The 20,714-nt window shown below is 40.1% G+C and overlaps 1 protein-coding gene across 4 annotated transcripts in view; it reads right to left on the reverse strand.

The window, feature by feature from the left end:
- IP3K2 (Inositol 1,4,5-triphosphate kinase 2) overlaps positions 1 to 20,714 on the reverse strand; it is a 43,308-nt gene that overhangs the window by 7,413 nt on the left and 15,181 nt on the right. Inside the window, exons 1-2 of one of the 4 annotated variants that reach the window (XM_064698906.1) lie at positions 16,243 to 16,400; positions 8,524 to 9,036 (exon numbers count right to left, since the gene is read on the reverse strand). The exons of 1 other annotated variant lie outside the window; for it this stretch is intronic. In XM_064698906.1, the coding sequence (XP_064554976.1) occupies positions 8,524 to 8,883 (360 nt within the window). In that variant the 5' untranslated portion in view covers positions 8,884 to 9,036; positions 16,243 to 16,400. Of the gene's footprint in view, positions 1 to 6,650; positions 6,896 to 8,523; positions 9,037 to 16,242; positions 16,401 to 20,714 lie in introns of those variants that run through there. 2 more of the 4 variants (XM_064698903.1, XM_064698905.1) reach the window with 2 other exon arrangements.

Here is a 20,714-nt window from a genome sequence, read left to right on the forward strand (position 1 = left end):
GTGCAGCCCAAATTAGTCATTTTTTCAGATGCCTAAGAGTTATCCAACTGAGAGTTATTTAGTGTTAAGGTTTTGTGGAGCAAGATGAAGTCAAAGACAAAGCAGACTGCGAATTCGGGGGATGAGACGAATTAGTGAAAATTTGGATGCCTAGACCACAAAAAAACCGAAAGAGCCCCAAGTTCGACTGTCTATAATAGCAGATGCAATAAGCGCATTGGCAATTCGGTGTGGCTCAACTTAAATTGTAGCTGCGACAAACTTGTGCTTGTTTTGGGTTGTTGTCGGCGTGTCGCAGTCGCTGTCGCTGTCGCTGTTGCATTGGCGCACACATCAATCAAAATTGATTAAATTTAATACAGATGTATGCGAGAGTAACAACAACAACAACGGCAACAAGAACAGCATCTAAGTAGGCATTGCAGGAGCGTGCTGGCATCTCGGCCGCTTCGCATAACCATCTGCGGTTCGGCTTGCAAAACCGCCAAAACCGCCTTAGGTAATTGCGTTTGTGTGTGTGTGTGTGTGTGTGTGTGTGTGTGTGCGAGCGAGTGTGTGGACTCTTTAACCACAAGCACAACAAAATTGGAATACGTAACATCAACCAAAATCGGAACTAAACGGCCCAAGCAGAGCCGGGGGCAAGGCAAACCCGAACAACAATCGCATTATGATAATTATGGAAATGGTAATGCCAACAACAACAACAACAACAACAACAACAATGGTAACAATAGAGTATCAGGAATGGAAACCTAGCTATCCAGTTACACACACACACACGCACACTCAACTCTGAAAGCCAACTACAGTGTTCGCTCGGAAAGTAGAACACTTCCATTCCACAAATAAGTCAGACTTTTGCATAAAAAAAAAAACGACGTTCTGAAAGTACACTCAAAAAAAATGTGCTCTCCAGACTTTAGCAATAAGATGAAAATAATTCTTAATTAATTAAAAAAGCAAAGGAAATTTTCTAAGAATTTATACTTTTTAGGAAAAAAGAAAGAATATTTTTCTTAAGAATATTATCCTAGCTATATTAACCCAGAAGAATATAATCCTAGAAGAATATAATCCCAGAAGAATATAATCCCAGTAGAATATTAACCTAGAAGAATACTAACCTAGAAGGATAAATAACAGAATACTTTTCTTAATTTCAAATATTTACTCCTAGAAGAAAATTATCCTAGAAAAAAATAATATATATTTTGCTTGATCTAAAAAAAGTACTTCCATTATAATATCCTCTATCCTTATGCTAGAATAATATTATCTAAGAAGAATATTATCCCAGAATAATATTATCCAAGTAAACTATTATCCAAGGAGGATATTCATCTAGTAGAATATTATCCTAGAAGAATAAAAAAAATAGGATATTTATCTTGATTTCAAAATAATCACTTCTACAAGAATATTATCCTTAATAAATATTACATTAGAAGTAAATTTTCTGAAATCAAGAAAAATCTGAAATAAATACTTCTTATTTATATTCTTCTATTATTTTCTGAATAACGAAAAAAATATTTTTGTTTTTGATGATTTCTTAAACATGGAAAACGAAACGAACAATTTTCTGAAATTAGGAAAAATATTCTAATTTCTTTCCTTTCATTTTCTTTGACAATTTACTTCAAATTAGAAAACGATTTTTTTTTATTGTATTATACTTTCAGAGCGCATGTGTTTTTCGCACAATCAAACTAAACAAATTTTGTTCCGTGCATTTTTTTTATACACGAATCAAATTTATGTAAATTTCTTCTTCAGAGAATTTACCGCCGCATCTAGCTGAAGTTCGCTTAGACCAACAAGAAGAACGATAATAATTTTCATACAAAAATTGGCATTTTAGGTCGATCTTTTCTTATGGTTACATCCAATTTCGCTATATTTGCTGGCTGCCGATAAAATCCATATCTAGCTGGAATTTGTATAGAGATAGCTTTCGGATCGAGTGAGTTCGCTTAGTTGGGTAAATAGATGGATTGTAGGGAACTGATCAAAACGACTCGGCCATTGATACTGATCAAGTATTTGATACTTAATAGCTTAAGAAATATCTTCTATACCGTTTTTTTTCTCTCGATAATTTAGAAATTGCGTTTTTAGGTCGATCTGTTCTTATGGCAACTATAAGATATAGTCTTCTAGTTACGGCTGATCTTGATATATGCGCTGGCTGAAGCAAAACTACATATCTAGCTCAAATTTCATAGAGATAGCTTTTAAATCTAGAGAGTTCGCATAGTTGGGTAAATAGTTGGATAGTTAGGAACTGACTGATCTAACAGAATCGGATGCGTCTACTGATCAAATGTTTACTTAATAGTTTCATAAATGTCTTCTGCACATTTCGAAAAATAAGAAATTGCGTTTCCAGAAAATTGCCCGTTTCTATTATTGGAACAATTGTATTCAGTGTAAGTTTTAATTGCCGAGCGATCACTGTACGCTCTCTCTCTCCCTCTCTCCCTCTCTCCCTCTGCGTGTAATTCTCTGCCATTCTCTGTCTCTGTCTGACTGCTGTGCTCTTCGCTCTGAAGCATTTGACGTCATTTGCAAAAGTTGTACGCTGCGATAACGAACAACAACAACAATTGGAAACCTTGGAACGTCGCCGTCGTTTGAGGCACCTTTTGTGTGTGCGATGTGTGTGTGTGTGTGTGTGTGTGTGCCCGCATTATAGGCCACAATATGGCGACTATAAGTAGGCCGATCGATATAGAAGCGGCGAGATATACCGGAACAAACGAACTGCAGCTGCAGTCCAGAAGGAGAGAGAGGGACAGACGAAGGCAGACAGGGCGCAGCTGGACATGTGCATAAACATCCGTATAAACATGCACTTCGTATACACACACACACACGCACACACATATATATATATATATATACATATAGTACTTGAATATATACTAGAAATATCGCGGTCAATCGGAACTGAACCGTGTGCAAAGCGCACTGATAAAGGGACCCAAGCTAAACTGTCATATTTAGAGAGTATCTCAATTAATGCTCGATTTTGACTCGATGTACCCCCAGATAATCTCAAATGCATCATCTAGACTTTAGCCCGTTGACTCTAGGGTATATCAAATGCGTTATTTACAAATGCTAAATCTTCTATAAACACTTCTAGAATATCCCAAATACAGCGATTATTTTGGCTGCCTCCGTAGCCCCCTCACACATTCTAGATCTTTTGTATATTTCAATTCCTGAAGATTTTCCAAATTTCCTTTGAATTTTCTTGAATTTTATTTAACCTAATGTATGTATTATACATATATATATTCTTCTTTTTTTGATCAACTCTTATAGTCGAGTTCGTAAAGCCGTCTTCTGTCTATTCAAATATCTAGCTGACTATGCGAACTGTCTCATTTCTGAAGCTATCTTGATGGAACTTTACAGATATAAGGTTTCCATACAGATAATATTTCTAAGTCGGCGGGAATCGGGACACTATATCCAATATCACTATATCATATATTCGTTGGGTTTCTTAAGATATACCCAGTTCTCTTTGTTTCCTTGTTGTCTGTGACTATCCCCGAATAGTTTAATCTTCGAGAATCGAGGGAGTAGAATCCATTAGGTCGGTCTCACTCTCCCTGTCCTCCTCCCTCTATCTCTCGCTCTTCCTGTTTCTCTCTCCCTCCATCTCTCTCTCTCCCTCTCCCTCTATCTTTCACTCTTTTTCTCTATCTCTCCCCAGATCTCTATCTCCCCCCAGCTCTCTCCCTCCCTCTTTCTCGGTCTGTCCCTATCTCTCACTCTCTTTCAGTCTCACTTGTCTCTCTCTCCGTCTATCTCGCTCTCTCTCTCTCTCTCTCTCTTTCTCTATCTCCCCCCGCCTCTCTCTGTCTCCTTATCGGTCTCTCACTAGCTCTCTTTCTCTCTTTCAGTTTCTCTTGTCCCTCTCCCTCTCTCTCTTTCTTCAGTCTTGTCTTTCGGTCAATTTGCTTTGCAAAGTAAGCCGTCTCCTGCTATTTCAGATACTTTCTTTCATGTCACTTTCACTTGTATCGTTATTTAACTGTTTATTCTAGATATTATTGTAGATTTCAGGCAACACATCTGTTTGTAAGCCCCATTGTATACCTCGGTATTTTATGTATTCACAAAATCGTGCCCGTTCTTTTAATCCTCTTTGTCAGCTCGGGTCCCTTTCTCTCATTTCTTTTTGTTGCTTATATTCACTTGTTGCCTTTGGTTTTCTTCCTTCTTGCTCTTGCTCTCTTCTACTCACATTTTACCTATTGTGGCCTTCTCTTTATAAGCACAATTGCCTCTTCCACGGTTCCTTAAATATTCAAAATTAATTTTTTTTATTATATATTATATTTGCAAATTTCTTGTGCTACAATCTTCTTTGCCTCTTAGCTCTATCCTTCATACTCTCTTTGACCAAAACTAATCCCTCTCTTTCACCTCTCTCTCTCTCTCTCTATCTCTCCCCTCTTCTTGCCCTCTCTTCCGAATGCACATTTTCATTCCTTCACTTATCCCTGTTGCTCTCTCGCTCTGCTGTCTTCTTACACTTTCTCTCTCCTTTCTCTCCATGTCCTTAACTTTATCATAACAATTTCTGTGTTCGTCTATTCATATCTCCCTTTCTATAGCCATAACTAACATCTGATCTCTTTAACCATTCCACTCTCTCCAGCTCTTTTTCTCTATTTTCTTCCCATCTTCCTCTATCTATCTCGTTTTATATATATTTTCCTATTTCTCTTTCTTCAGCTTTTTCGCTATCCGCTACCTTTCCGCTTCTCCACATGTTTGGTTTCGTTTCACCCCATTCGATCCTTAGCTTATCCTGATCTTTTGTCATTTCGTTCTGTTGCTTCTCTCTATAATCCTTCTTCCTCTCTCGCTCTCTCCCTTTCTCTCCCTCTCTCCTTGCCTATCTTGCCGTCTGTTTTGACTGCGCTTCAAATAGGTACTTTGCTATTCGTTATCTTATAAAAACCGTTTCGCACATGCCGTCGTCGACGGCCCGATCTATATCTAGATAATCGATATATATGTATATACATGTGTAGATATCTATAGATATTATTGTTGGGGCAATGTATACAAATGTATCTAAAGATACAAAACCGTATATAGCTGGGTGTGGGGATACGTAACGCCAGCTCTTACGTTCCCACCCAAGTCCCCGTACAACCCAGACTCCTCTGCCCCTCCTCAATCCTCCTCTAATGCTCCGCCGGACTGCGCTTAATGTGCGGCATTCACCCCGCATAACAATGAAAAAAAACAACGTTTTTTTTTTGCTTCATGTAGATGTGTTTGTGTGTGTTTGTTTTTTTTTTTGTTTCTTAACTGCCGAAAGCTTAAAATTAATAAAGTAAACACTTTTTTCTATTTCAGTTGCGTCGGGCGGTCGCCATTGACGCACAAAATGCGATAGAATTAGGCGCTCGGGGGGTGTGTGTGTGTGTGTGTGTGTGTGTGGAGAGGGAGAGAGAGCAGAGGAGGGGGGGGGGGGGGTACATTGATCGTCATTGAGGGCGTTTAAGGCCGGGTGGCTGAGCGTGTGGGTGGGTGGGTATGGGCGCTGCTGGAGAGGTACCAGCGGATGTGTATTGAACGATTGATGCCAATTATGGCGAAGGCGAAGTGGTGGGGGAATGCAGGGGTGGATGGTAAAATGGACTTGGACTGCCATTTGTGGGACTCGGGCGCTAAATGAGCTTCAATTGCCAAAATTGATGGCAAACCAAAATTGTTTAATAAAACATGCGACGCGTCTTTTATTATTATATAATTCCCAATTGGTGCGCGCGCGTTGCCGAGTCAAGCAACTCAGCTGACCGCCCCCCCCCCCCCCCCCCCCCCCCACACACACACACACTCTTACTTATGCGTTGGCAAAGTGCGTAGCATTCTCCATTGACGTCGGCGTTGAAATGTTTACATAAACTTGAATTAATTTCATTGCAGAGCAGATCAATCCTCCCCCCCCCCCCCCAACCCCCTCCATACCATCCCTACCTCGCTTCATCACTTCACCACACACGCAGCAGCACAACGTAACACGCGCCCACTCTGCGCCGCGTCGGCGTGCGACGCGTCAGCGCGTGCTTCAATTAACACTTTTTACAGCAAACCAGAAGTAGTAGAAGAAGAAGAAGAAGAAGAAGCAGCAGCAGCAGCAACAACAACTGCGCAGCTTGCAACGTTCGGCATTTCCAGCGCTTCCAGCAGAAAAATTGTCAACGTGAGAGCTTTCATGTTAAACAAGCAGCAACAAGAAATATACATGTATTTATATATATGTATATATATATGTAAATGTATATATATGTATGTATATATAAAACAACAGCACTTAACATACACAAGTGCATAAAGACACACACTCACACAGCAAAAAACAACAATAAAATAAGAAGACAAAATGAAAACACACAAAATCGCGAACCGAGGCGAAATTTAATTAATTTTTTTTTTCAGTTGGAATTTTTGTCCGTTTTTTTCTGTTTTTTTTTTTTTTTGTATTTTGAAACAACAGACAAGCAGTCAAAACAGCTCTGCTTAATGTTATTGTTGTTAAAGTTGTTCTTGTTTCGTTTGCTTGGCTTAAATTCGTTTGTTTGTTTGTTTGCGGTTGTTTTTGTTGTAGTTACTGTTTCTGTTTGCGTTGCTGCAGCTGCTGGCGCTCGACGCGACGCGTGCCAGACATTGGCTTGAAAAACGCAAACGCAAACGCGCAACAGCGACGGCGACGGCGACGGGAAAATTCGTTTGACAGCGGCAGCAGCACAGCAGTAGCGTGTAGCAGTCGCAGTCGCAGTTGCCGTAACAGTGACAATAACAGTAGCCGTTTGCTGGTAGCAAAAGCAGAGACAGAGCCCAGCCGCACGCGATCGCTGCAAAAGCTCAACTGGTCGGGGGACACAGGCATACACAGTCAGAGCCGCTGCCGCTGACGCTGCCGCGATGAGCAGCAGACAGCTAGCAGCAGTGAGCGGCAGCGACGTTGCGTCGCAGTCGCAGCATTGAAGTCCTAACCCCAATGGGCGCGCGATTGATAACAGCAAATGCCAATGCAGAGAGAGAGAGCATGTAAGAGAGAGAGGACAGTGGGAGTGGGAGTGACGTTCAGTGGAACTTGGAAGGCCAAGCGCCCAGACACAAACAATGGAAATTGATAGTGGAAATGGCAATTGTGTAGCTTTCATTAGGCTGTGCGCGCCGGGCAAAGCTCATTATTAGCTGCTCTGCGCGCTCTGCGTCTGTACGCGTGTCTGTTGCGACGTATGTATGTAGTTCACTGAGAGCGCCATAGTGTGCGTGTGTGTGTGCGCGCGCGTCGCAGCACGCAAAAGGATCAGAGCTAAATTTGAGCGAAAAGATGACGCCAAAGCGGCCTTTTGAAGCGCAGCTTCGAGCGTGAGTCGCTTGTTACCAGCTTCTTGTGGAATAATACAAAGTTTCGAATTCGATTTTTTTCTCTCGTTGACAGATCGTGGAATCTGTTAATTTATACATTTTTCAATTATTTTTTAGTTGTTTGAGTACGCTGCGGGCTTGAAGAGGTTTGCAATTTGCGCTCGAATCCCAATTTCCTTTTCAAGCAGCAAATACAACAATTTAATAGATGTGCTAAATTATGTTTAAAATTGCAAGATTTCTGCGAGAAAATGTGCTAATTTGTTTGGGGGCCAATTTAAATACAAATTTTAATATATGTATGTATGTATGTAAAACAAAGCCTAAGAGAAGTATATTATTATATGCCTAATGCAAATTTATAATAAATATTTGGATAATTCTTATTTATGAAAATCGTAATTTCAAAACGTGCAGTCGCTTTCTCCATTCATTAAATTCCAAACTTGTGCCTCGCTCTCTCCTCCCTCTCAATCTCTCTCTCTCACACACACTTTTTCTTAAGCCGCTAACTTCTAAATCTTGTTGTTCTCTTTGTTGCTCCTTCTACAGCTTTCCAGATTTTAATATTTTTCTCAATGAACTTTCCCCTGCTTCCCGTCGCCGAGTCTTTAACGGTTTTGATTGCTACACGCTTGAGCTGCTGCTGCGGCAGCAGCACACTCTCTCTCTCTCGAGCGCGCGCGCAGGTAAGGTAAGGCCAAGCGCGTCAGCGTCGGGGCGTACGTCGCATCATAAAGCCTGTGACGTCAATGGCAACGACTACGCTGGCAGCGCGAACAGCAGCTTTCGGACCGGTCCAACAGTCCAATAATTCAATGCGACAATGCGGCCACAACGACCACAACGACCACAACGTAGACGGCGTCGGCTGAAGCTGAGTGCAAAGCCGACTTGGCCAAAGCTGCGGATGTCTCTGCTGCCGCTGCTGCTGCTAGTTAGCGCAAGCAGCGCGAAGCTTTCGAATTGATCAATTTAGCCGAGTTGCAAACCAGTCGCGAGCTTTTGCTCGCTCCGACTAAACTAATTAACGCCACATGCCAGCCACAAGGCGAGCGCAAAAGCTTTTGACCCCCCACCCCTCGCAAAACTACACGACCCACCTACCTTCTTCTTGGCCGCCTCGGCCGCGCTGATCACGTACAGATCAACAATGCCCAGCAGGCAGTCGTCGCAGCGGCACACATCCTCGCCAAATGCCAGGGAGCCCAGGCTGCTCGTCGAGTCCAGCGAATCGGTGCGACGCAGGCGGCTCACAATGGAGGCGGCGCCGCTGCCAGCAGCGGCAGCGGCAGCGCCAGGCACTGTGGCGCCGGCACCGGCGCCGGCAACCGAGCCGGAGCCTGAACCTGAGCCGGAACCGGAACCGGAACCAGCGCCACCGGCTGCCGCGGCTGCTTCGATTTTGCGCGCCAACAGCTGCTCCATGAGCGTGCGCGGACGCGAGGAGGATGGAAACAGGGCCATGCTTCTGGCCGTGCTCACACAAATGCGTTATACGATAATCTGGCCACACTGCGCCTGGGCCGCTGCGGCAAGTTCTTTGCTTAAGTCTTTTGTTTTGCTCAGTATTAACTTTTGACCGGAATTCGCTTTAACTACGACCAAAGTGCAACATACCTGTAACGAGAGCGAGAGAAAGAGAGAGAGAGAGAATTAGAATGAGAGCATGTCAATTTTATTAAACTCTATTTGAATACCCTATTCACAGAGTGAAGACGAGTATATTAATTAGGCCAAATGTACTCTTTGCTGTACGTCCGTCCGTCTTGTGTTAGTACAGTCCGCCCTCGCTAAGCGATCTAATTCGTTTGATTTACTTTGATATTGTCGTCTATAAATTCCGCTTCAGACAAAATGTTTAATCGTTCACATAAATTTTGCAATAGTATGACCATGCCCATGATCATGTCCCGCCCATACAAATGCCAATATTCAATTTTTTCTTATATGAAACAGGCAGGAGAAGACATATCCGACCCTTATTTACTCTATATATTTATACTGCCTGGCCTGAATGACTGACGGACTTATAATTAACGCATAGCTCAGACTTTAAGAGCTAGGTAATTCTTTCTATAGGTACCTCTTGTTAACACTAAAACGGGATTTTGGGAAATTCCCCCTAAAGACATGTTTCACACTTTTCGCAAAATCCACGCCTCTTGGGTGAAAAGCGTGGTTTTAAGTTTCGTACGATCGGCTTTAAGTTTCTCACCAAGCGTACATTTTTTACTGGCGGGAAATGGGGGAAAACTTAATGTCCAATATCGAAAGCAAAAAGCTTGCAACTCTCTTGTTTACCATGAGATCGGCTTGGCTTCACACATTTCGCAAAATCCACCGCTCTTGGCTTACGCTTACGGCTACAAGTTTCTAACCAAGCGTAAAATTTCCGCCGGCGGGAAATGGGTGGAAACTTGATATTTGTAATAAAAAGATCGGTCAAGACCTTGGAATATCAGCTATTATATCTTCTGGCCAGATGTCTGCAAGGGTATTTAAAGTTCGGCGTGCCTTTCTTGCTTGTAATCTAAGTGGAGTTCTTGTAGCTTCGCTTGCTGCTCTTTGGGTATTTAGCCAATCTGATTATTCATTTCATTTTGGATGCCTTCCACATTTGGCTTCCTCTAGCTGGTGCTGGCTTTTATCGCAGTCTGTTGCTGCTGCCGCTAACTGATGTGCCACAATTTGTTGTCTGTCGCTGCTTATCGCCAATATGGAAGGGGCGGTGTGGCGCGCTGGGCGTGGCGTGTTAATCTAGCTCAGGTGTATATATGGATAGATTGGATGTGTGGCATTCGCATAATCGCAGCTGATAAAAATTTCTTGTTAATTAACATGAAAGTGCAATGCGAAGTCCGGAGTCCGGAGTCCGCTGACCGACTGTGGCAAGTTGGCTGGCTGTGGCACGTATCCAGTTGCAAGTTTGCCGTTGGCACGGCCAAAAACTCGTCCATAGCCAAACCGAAACTGCCCCCCACCCCCCCCCCCCTTTCCTTTTCCAGGCTAGCCACATTTTGCTTTGCTGGCAGTTGGCATCGTTTGCAGTCGTCGTCATATTGCCGCATTTATGCGCACATAAAAGTCAAATAATAGATCCAATAGATACTTTGCCACAACTCGTTGCAAGGCAGTTGTTGTTGTTGTTGCTGTTGTTGCTGTTGTTGTTGTTGTTGTTGTTGTTGTTGTTGTTGCTGGTGTTGCTGTTAGTCGAATGATTTATAAGCAGTTGCAGCTATACCCTGACCACAGCCACAAGATGAGCCACACAAATTCAACGTGCCAAAAGGCGTAACTTATATTATATACATACATTTACTATATATATATATATATCTATATGTATACATATACCTCTGGGTATTGCCTAATCCTGCCCGGGCCAAAGTTTTTCTTTCCTTCGAATGGTTAAGCCCCGTATCAAATGAATTTTCATAAGGATCCTTGGAAATAAGTTTGTATCCGAAACTTTACACACCAAATCTTTGTGCCCCATTTCCGCCATGTTGCCGTGAATTTGCCGAAAAGTGTGAAACATGTCTCTAAAGCATTTTCACAAAGATCTTTGCAAAATAAGCTTAAGGCGCATCGCTTGCCAGACAAAAACGTTTTCTTATATCGTTTTCCGTGAATTTTCCACACTTTCGGGTGGAAAATACTAATTCGCTGAAACACACAATCATTAAGTTTTGACTATTAAACCGAACAGACGAAACTAAAGACTTTGGCCAAGAATTTTTTAACCTTAATTTAGAATTAAATTCTCCAAATCTTTCAGACCCATTTCCACCAAGCTGCCGTGAATTTGCCAAAAAGTGTGAAACCCGTCACAAATTCATTTTCACAAAGTTCTTTGAAGATTAGCTTAAGACCAATTGATTGGCAGACAGAAAAGTTATCTAAGCTACCGATCGTTTTCCGTGCATTTTTCACACTTGCCGGTGGAATTTGTCAAAAGCCCGTCTGATCGGGCACCTTAACCACAAAGTGCATTGATCATCAGTCAGCCAGTTAGTCAATCAATCAATCAAACAGTTTAATCTGTATATCTGATATATCTGTAGATAACTGGCCATATTTAACGCTGGATATTTCTGAGGAGTTGAGCGGATCAAATAGAAATTGATGAGCACTATTGTATCAAGTTTTGATGCACTGATCAATGAACTATTAATATTGGATCGTATCTTGAATAAAACTCTTAATCTCTGAACTTCATTTTCTTAACTTTATTTGAACTAATAACTGAACCAGAGATCACTTTTATATTGCAGCTCTGTTTGGGAAGCCAGATATTGTTGATTCACAGCTCGATCTTTGTGTTATTTTGTACAGTGATTGTGTTTTTTTGATTAAATTGATCTATTTAACTAAACTGAGTTTCGAACTTAATATATGTGAGTTTTTCAATTGAAGATCAAGATAATCAGCTGTAAATCAATGAATGATCATTGCGAGCTTAAAATATTAGAGTAATCGATTGCAGAGCCTGCTTTCAATGGCCAAATAAATCGTATGTTATCTAGTTAAGTGTTAAGATTATAAATCATTTCGATCTGATCGCATCTTGCTGATCGAAAATGTATAATACCTTAAATTGTGGATCGCAACAGCATTGATCGTCAATTGATCTAGCTGACAAATTCATAATTCTTTTATTTAGCACATCGATCAGTTTATTTTGTACATTTGTGCCGTGATCGCGTGCAACGCTGCAATTCTTTAGCTGAATAAGAAGCTTGTGGTTATATTTTCAAATAATCGGATTACGAAATTAATATCGGAGGATCTCGCTGATCGAAAACTGCAATTGATCTAGTTAACATAAATTATACGCAGAGCATGCAGATCACTTCGCTTAGCTGTTCACTTGATTATTGAATGGGAATTGATTGCTATGAAATTTTAGTTTCCCATTTAAGATCAGTTGCATTATGTTGAAGCTAGCTGAAAAATTCTACAAGCTTTGCTTAACTTTTAAAAGCAATTGCTGGCCATGAAGATTTTCTTTTATATTAAGATCAGCTGCAAATAAAAATCTACAGCTAATGATCAGCTGATCGTGTAGATAAGTTCAATACGCTGCTCAATTATTTACTTGCTAAGAATACTTTAAAAATATATAAATAAATCAGTTGGTTTAGGTTTAAGCCGTGTGTTGAACAAGGGATCAATATTAAAATCTGCAGCTGATCAAGCGTTTCGTTAGATTACTTGCATATTATGATCAGTTTTTTTTTTAAAGCCAACTGATCGTGTAGATTCGCTCTTCATTTGCTTTGAAGCTTTATGTTGGCTCTTAAGATCAGTTGCAGTATGTCGAAGCCAAATGACGATCAGCTGATCGTGAAGATCCGATCTAATATTTCTTCATTCGATCGTTAAGTAGGAAATATTTGCTATGAGTTTTTTTTTGTTAAGCTTTAGATAAGTTGCGTTATGTAGAAGCAAACTGACGATCAACTGATCGTGAAGATCTGGTCTAAAACTTCTTCAATTGATCATCATTTGGTTGATTTTGAATTCTTTGATCGTGGAGGGTTGCAGCAAGGCTTTAGCAATATGCCATGTTGAGGGTAACTAAACGTCGACGTTGCACATAAATTGTCTGTGGCTGATCATGGCTGTTGTTGTTGTTGTTGTTGTTGTTGTTGTTGCTTAAGCCAACTGTCTTGTACTTTTATGGTCGCTCGTCTTATCAATAATTTATGTCAGATTATACCGTTATGTCACAATAAATTAAAGTTGGCAACTTATTTTCCCGGCTCTGGCGATTTTTCGTTTTATTTTATTTATGACAATTTTTGTTTTTATGTTACTCTTGATGATTTTTGTTATTTTTTTATTTTATGGCCAAATCTGTCAGTTTAGTGGCGCATTTGGAAAATGGGGAAAATTGAACGGCTTAACCAGGCCCCACAACTTGGCCGGGGCCCAGCGGCCGGAGTCGGGCGCATGGCGTGCGGCGGCAAATTTCACTGTCACGCCTCGTTTTCAATTAACTTGTTGGCGGCCGCTGGCCGAGGCCGATAAATCAAATGTGCCGCCGCAACTCTACTGCAACTTGGCTGCAACTCAGCTGCAGGCTCTGTGGCCAGTGGCCACTGCAGTTTTTGATTTATGAAGATCGCTTCATTTGGCGTCGGCAGCTGCGGCTGCTGCTGCTGCTGGAGATGCTGCTGCTGGAGATGCTGCACGCAGCCATGTCAAAGTTTATCGCCGTCCTGTGATGATTCATGTGGCAGTGCCCATGTGGCAAGAGTCTACCAAGCATCTCAACCTGCAACTGCAACTGCAGCTGCCTGTTGCCTGCTGCCTGTTGCCTGTTGGCCATAAATGCGCAACTGCAACTGCAACTGCCTGGCTGCTGTTTATGGTAGTTGCCAGTTGCCAGTTCGCAAGGGTCAATCCGTTTGCGTGGCGCAGATACAAAAGTATCTTTTTAGCCGCACCGACTGCTGCCTGCTGCCTGCTGCAGCAAACCTGTATCTATCACTTAGAAATGTATCTCTCTTTTTTTCCTCGTACACAACAGCTACGCAACGGCTACGAGCAGCCACGAGTGCACACTCTATCCAAGTATCTTTAGCTAATGCCGGTTCTTGCTGCAATTTTGAGAATTTATCTCAATTTTTTTCTTTCGATTAAGTTCAATTAATAGCCAATAGCCAATCATCAGCTGCGGTTAGGCTTAAAAAGTATCTACGAATCTACAACTCGATGAAAGTATCTTTAGAATGCAGACAAGCTTCAAAAGTATCTATTGAAAGGTATCTATGAATCTGCGACTCCAAGAATCGATCTTTAGAGTGCATAAAGGCAATAATAAGCTGCCGAGTATCTATTGTAACCTGATTGAAATGTATATATGCATTTGCAACTCGATGAAAGTATCTTTAGAGTGCATAAGGCCAATCAGCTCAGACAATGTATCTTTAGATTGCATAAAGGCAATAATTATCTGCCGAGTATCTTTTGGCTAACGGACAGTAAAGTATCTTTAGAGTGCAAGAAGTCAATAATCAACTGTGGAGCATATATTTCGGACAAGCCTGTGACTGATCTATGATCTAGCTACAAGAATCTATCTGTATGTATCTCCCCTGAAAAGTATCTACGAATGTACAGCTAAATGAATGTATCTTAAGAGTGCACACAGGCAATAAAAAGCTGCCGAGTATCTATTGGTTTACATACAGTTACGGCTAGCTTGAAATGTATCTATGAATCTACAGCTCGTAGAATGTATCTTTAGATTGCATAAGGCCAATTATCAGCTACGGAATATCTATTGGCTCGTGGACGGTAACTGCAGCTTTGTAAAGTATCTATTGGAATGTATCTTTCAATTGAATACATCAAGCTTATCAGTTTGCTTGAAAAATATCATTTAAATGTATAACTATCCGAGCAACGACAATAGATAAAGGCCTAATTCTTAAACAACAGTATCTAAAAACTAGAATACTGCAAAATCTCATGCGTAATAACTACTCAAGAGCTATCCCTCAAATCTAGCTTTGGATCTGATCAAAGTATTTATAAGCTATAAAAGTATCTTTCAGATAAAAGAAAACAGTATGTATAGCAAAACGACGACAAGCACAAAAAAGGCTACAAAAGCACTCAGAGGACGAGTATCTAAGGGCTGAAGAAGGGTATCTGCCATTCAAAAAGTATCTTTTAAAATTAATACAGTCGCTAATTGACTGCGAAGCCAATTAAACTGCTCAAGAGACATTAAGGAGCGTTTTTAATTTTGTCTTGGATAAAAAAACCCCGGACCTCGAGCCAGCCAAACAAACAATTATAAATATAATATAAATGATATACTAGCTTAAAAAGTATCTTATAGATTGAACGCTAATTGAAAGCTATAAAGCTAGCCGTGCAAGTAATAAGTGTCCTGTAAGGAAGTACCTAGAACTTGTAAATGTATCTTTCAGATACATATTTCTTAAGACCAGTTCGAAAGGAGTTTTTGACAGTATAAGGAACAAGGCAAAAGTCAACTTGGGCTACAAGTAATAAGTGTCCTGTAAGGAAGTACCTAGAACTTGTAAATGTATCTTTCAGATACATATTTCTTAAGACCAGTTCGAAAAGAGTTTTTGACATTATAAGGAACAAGGCAAATGTCAACTTGGGCTTTTGCCGCCAAGTATTAAGTTTCAGCCTGTACAAAAGTATATTTTAGATAAAAAATAGATTTGTTTCGAACTGATTTACTCAAAGTCACGAAAACCAATCGAGTGTGAAGCGAGAGCGTTCCAAAGGGATATAAAATCGTATAGGATAAATATGCGCAGCTGCTAAATCAGAAAAAACACAATAAAAAGTTTCTATAGCTTAAGGTAAATTATCTGGAAATATTAAAAGTATGTTTCACATTCAAATTGGCTATTATTTCAGAACATATGTTGGCCACACAAAATGCATCTAGTATTGAGTTAATATAAATATTTAAAAGCATCTTTCAAATGAGGTAAACAGAAATTTTCAGCTGAAAAATTGCATTTCAGCTAATGAACCGACATTTGCTTATGCAGCCAATAAGTTAGTTGAAAGTAATGTATCGGCCAGCTGGCTGCCAGTTGGGTATAGATTGCAAATTAATAAATCGCAGGTACAAAGCAGAAAAAAAATTACTTTTAATTAACAAGCCAGCCAGCAATATCAACAAAATCAATTTGGTGCCGCGTTTCTCGGGCAAACAGAACAGAACAGAACAGAACGAAACGAAACAAAAGAAAACAAAACACAGCCAAAGGCGTTCGGATAGCTCACAGATAACTTTCCGGCTAAGATACTTGAGATACTCACTTGGTGCTGGTTGCGCGGGCGCTGCTTAGCTGCAGATACAGATACAGATACAGATACAGCTAAAGATTCAGATACAGTTACAGTTAGCGTTACCGTTACCGTTACCGTTACAGCTGCTGCGACAGCCAAATTCACACACAAAACAATTATGCTGCCAAAACAACAACAAATAACAACAACAAAAAATACAAATAAAATTAAAATAAACAAAAAAAAGTTTCAATAAATAATAAAGAATAGTTTTTCTATTTGCAAAGAGCAAACGGAATGCGCTGCAGCCCGATCGTATGGCCCAGGCGAACGGGAGTGAGTGAGTGTAGGAGCGAGACAGCGCGAGAGCGAGACAGCGAGAGAGCAAGCGATACGTTCACGCACGAGGCACACAATTGGCCGATCGCTTGTTGACTTTGCAACGGCGCACGAGCAACTGAACGCAACGCTCGGCCGGCAGCCACAAGCAAAGCTCGAAAGCTTGCACCGTCGTCTAAAGACTGCAGGCCGAGGAGCCGAGGAGCTGCCGAGGAGCTGCCGAGGAGCTGCCGATCGGCACAGCCGAGCCGAGCCGAGCCGAGCCGAAACGAGCAGCTGCAGCGCGCACACGAATGCCAATTGCAAAAAGCAAATACTGTGTAACACAAATTACAAGGCAAATTAAACCATTTCTATCAAAATGTATACCATTCTTATAGTGTAAGTATAAATGTATAATTATATGTATAAGTATAAGTATAAGTCGAAGTAGAAGTGTATGCAAACGTATAAATAGTTGTATGCATCAATATAAGTGTAGACATAAGCGAGGCATTTTTCAATTTAAAATAATCAGTCCCAAATTATTCCTAGCTTTTAGCATTTCTTTTAAGCATCTGGTACAATTTGATTTAAAAAAACAATTTTGTACCAGAAATTACCCCGCAAATGAGCCCCTTTCTATGAAAATGTACCATTCTTATGGTGTAATTATAAGTGTATAGGAATCAGTATAAGTATAAGTATTTGTATAATTATAAATAGTAATTTGTATTACTTGAAATGTAGACATAGGCAAGGCATTTTTCTATTTAAAATAATCAATCGCAGCTTATTCCTAGGCTCTAGCAAAAATCTAGTACATTTTCATATTAAAAAACTATTTTATACCAGAAATGACTAAGAAAATGAACCTATTCCTATGAAAATGTACCATTTTTATGGTACAGGAATAAGTTAAGATTATTAAAAGTAGTTGCTTATAAAATGAATGTGTGGGCATATAAGCAAAACGTTTTTCAGTTTAATTTAATCAATCGCAATTTATTTCTAGCTTGAGCATCTTTATTTGATCCAAATCACATTCATTTTTATTATATTTAATACCAAAAATATCAAGACAAATGAACCTATTTGCAAGATGATGTACCATTATTGTACCATTAATTTTTTTAATTTAAATGTATTCAATCGCATCCTTTTCATAAACATGTTCATTTATATAAATATTTTGTACTCAGTAGGAAAATTAACCTGTACCATTTTTAAGTATTGAGTGTATAAGGCAAATTATACGTAAAGTTAGAAGGTTATATAATATAGGTAAAGGTATGAGCGCAAGGCTTTTGATTTAAATTCTTCAAGTTGATCAACTTTTTGGTGTGTGAGTGTGATAAAATAAAGGTTTGATAAAAGATATCTGCAGAAAATTGATACATTTTCACATTTTATTCAAAATGGAAGGCAATCAACTATAATTTTCTGACAGAAAGTTGCCATTACATAAAGTACTAAAATAGAGGAAAAAAATTTATAAATAAAGCACAAGTTTTTGAACTGAAGAGGGTCAGTGTACCATTGCATAGAAAAGGTACCAGCTTTTGGTACATTTAAGTGCATCTGTGTGGTTGTGTGGTCATCGTAAGGTAAATAAATAAAAATCATTGTGTATTTAATAGGGTCTAAAAAGGTACAATTTTTTGTGAAAAGGCCAAGGGTACCATTGATTTTTGGTTCTTTGCTTCTGATATGTACCATTTTGTAAGAATATCTTCAATGTACCTTTGCACAAAAACGTAACAGTTTTTGATACATTTTAGTGCGTTTGTGTGGTTTTTTTTGTGAAAAAGTCCATTGATTTTTGGTACATTAAATAGAAATCTTTGCACACTTTGTTCAAATTAGGCGTCTAAAAAGACACATTTTGTAAGAATAGAATAAATGTACCAATACACAAAATAGATACCAGTATTTTGGTACATTAATGGTGACATTTCTAAGAATAGAATAAATGTACCAATACAGAAAATAGATACCAGTTTTTTGGTACATTAATGGTGACATTTCTAAGAATAGAATAAATGTACCAATACACCAAAAAGGTACCAGTTTTTTGGTACATTAATGGTGACATTTGTAAGAATAGAATAAATGTACCAATACAGAAAATAGATACCAGTTTTTTGGTACATTAATGGTGACATGCTGCCGTTGCCAGCCAGACAGTCTGCGCTAGTGTGTCTGTCGCACTCTGTAGCTGTTGCCTGTGTCTCATCCTAATCCCAGGCACTGATCACGGCATAAATCAGCAACAACAACAACAACAACGTCAACGACAACGACAGCGACAACATGATGGAATAATGGGTCTGATTGAAACATGAAAAGCATAGCGACAACTGTCAGGGTTGCCAGCCTGCTCGGGGGATCATGGCCCGATCCTCAACAAGGCTGCTAATTGCGTTGGCAAATTGCCGGCATTGCATTTGATTTGCATAATATTCGAATGCTGACGACGACGACGACGACGACGACGGCGACGACGACGATCAATGGATCGGCGGTACGGTGTACCGTTTGTCAGTGCCAATATGCAAATTGGCTTTGGCCCAATCGGGCCGGCTGTGTTTATGACAGGCTCTGGCGGCTGTCACAATATTTGTACGGTATTAATTGCCCACTTGACGCCTGTGGCCCCCAGTGTGTCTCCGGGTCCCCGAATAAGTCCGGCCCAAAGACGTTGCGTTTAAGTGTTTTATGAAGTCAGGCAGATGGGGCGGCCCGATAAGCGCCCAGCCAATGCGGGCAACACACACACACACACACACACACACTCACGCACACACACACACGCACACACGCGCGTGTTGGGGACCGAAAGAGCCTGGGCTCACATAGCTCATAGCTGTCATAGATATCGCCCATGTTCGGCCGGGCCGGCCACATGCAACAGAGATACAAAGCGATACATACGGAATGAGACGCCAATAAAAAATAGAAAAAAAATCGAAAAAAAAATAAAAAAAAAATTGCAAAAATTGTAAAACTTGGAGAGAGATCAGTTGGCAATGGGCTTGGCACACAATATTCGCATTTGCCAATTGATTCGCATACTAATCGAATTTAACGCTCCATTATGCCCGGTCGAACAATTCAATCAATCTGCCTGCTGCCTGCCTGCTGCCTGCCTGCTGCTGCTTCTTCTTCTTTAGTCTCTGATCGGAAATGCGCGTATCTTATCGCATCGTTTCGACTATTTCTGTACTTGTTGCATGGGACATGCTTTTTCAATATCAATGCCATCCAATCATTTTGCTTGTCTTCAATTACCAAAAAAAAACGAAAAAAACAAAAAACGAGAGAGTAAGGATATGCTCGGCACGCCGAATATTTGATACCCTTTGCCTTACGAATTTGCGAATATGTGAGCATAGCATAAATAATATCTTGGAAAATCAATATAATATCTTGGTACAATGTTGATAAGACAGACGGACTGACAGACAGACAGACGGACAGACGGACGGACGGACATTGCTATATCAGCTCGTCTGTTGATGCTGATCGAGAATATATATATACCTTATGAAGTTGAAGATTTCTCCTACTATGCTTTAAACATTTCATGGCAAAATTCTTAACCCCCTCAACAAGGTTATAATAAATAAAAACCATCCCAAACGGTCTTTTTTTTACCTATGTACATAGTGCTGCTTCTTCTTATATGCACATATACCAGCGAATTAGCGAGGCATTACGACTTTGTGGTTGCTTTTGCAACAAGCTAAAGCAACACATACATTTTTAGATACTTGGGATATTATTAGGTCAAAAACTCTCTGGCAAACAACATCAATACAAATTCGATGCCGAGGGATATACAGAACATTTTCACATGAACAAGACGATATCTATATATATATATATATATATTCTCGGTCAGAAGGACAAACTGACTCGACATGGCCATGTCCGTCAGTCAAACTCAGAAATTATAAGAGCAAGAGCCTTTCAATTGAAAACACCTACCCTCGTATATTATATTTTTTGCCACAGTTCCATAATATCGATAAATATCGATTTTAAGACTTGGTTTTCTAAGTTGGTTGTTGCATAAGAGTTTATGCAGATTAAGTATAGTTCGCTTTTTTGGATAACTTCTGCGATAATGTCACAAATTTGAAAAGAACTTAAGCCATGGTCTTTCGTTTTTAAATACAATA

Source organism: Drosophila montana, unplaced genomic scaffold (assembly GCF_035044405.1).
Source record: "Drosophila montana isolate Dmon_TW-CO22-7 unplaced genomic scaffold, ASM3504440v1 contig_786_1, whole genome shotgun sequence".
Lineage (NCBI taxonomy): Eukaryota > Metazoa > Arthropoda > Insecta > Diptera > Drosophilidae > Drosophila > Drosophila montana.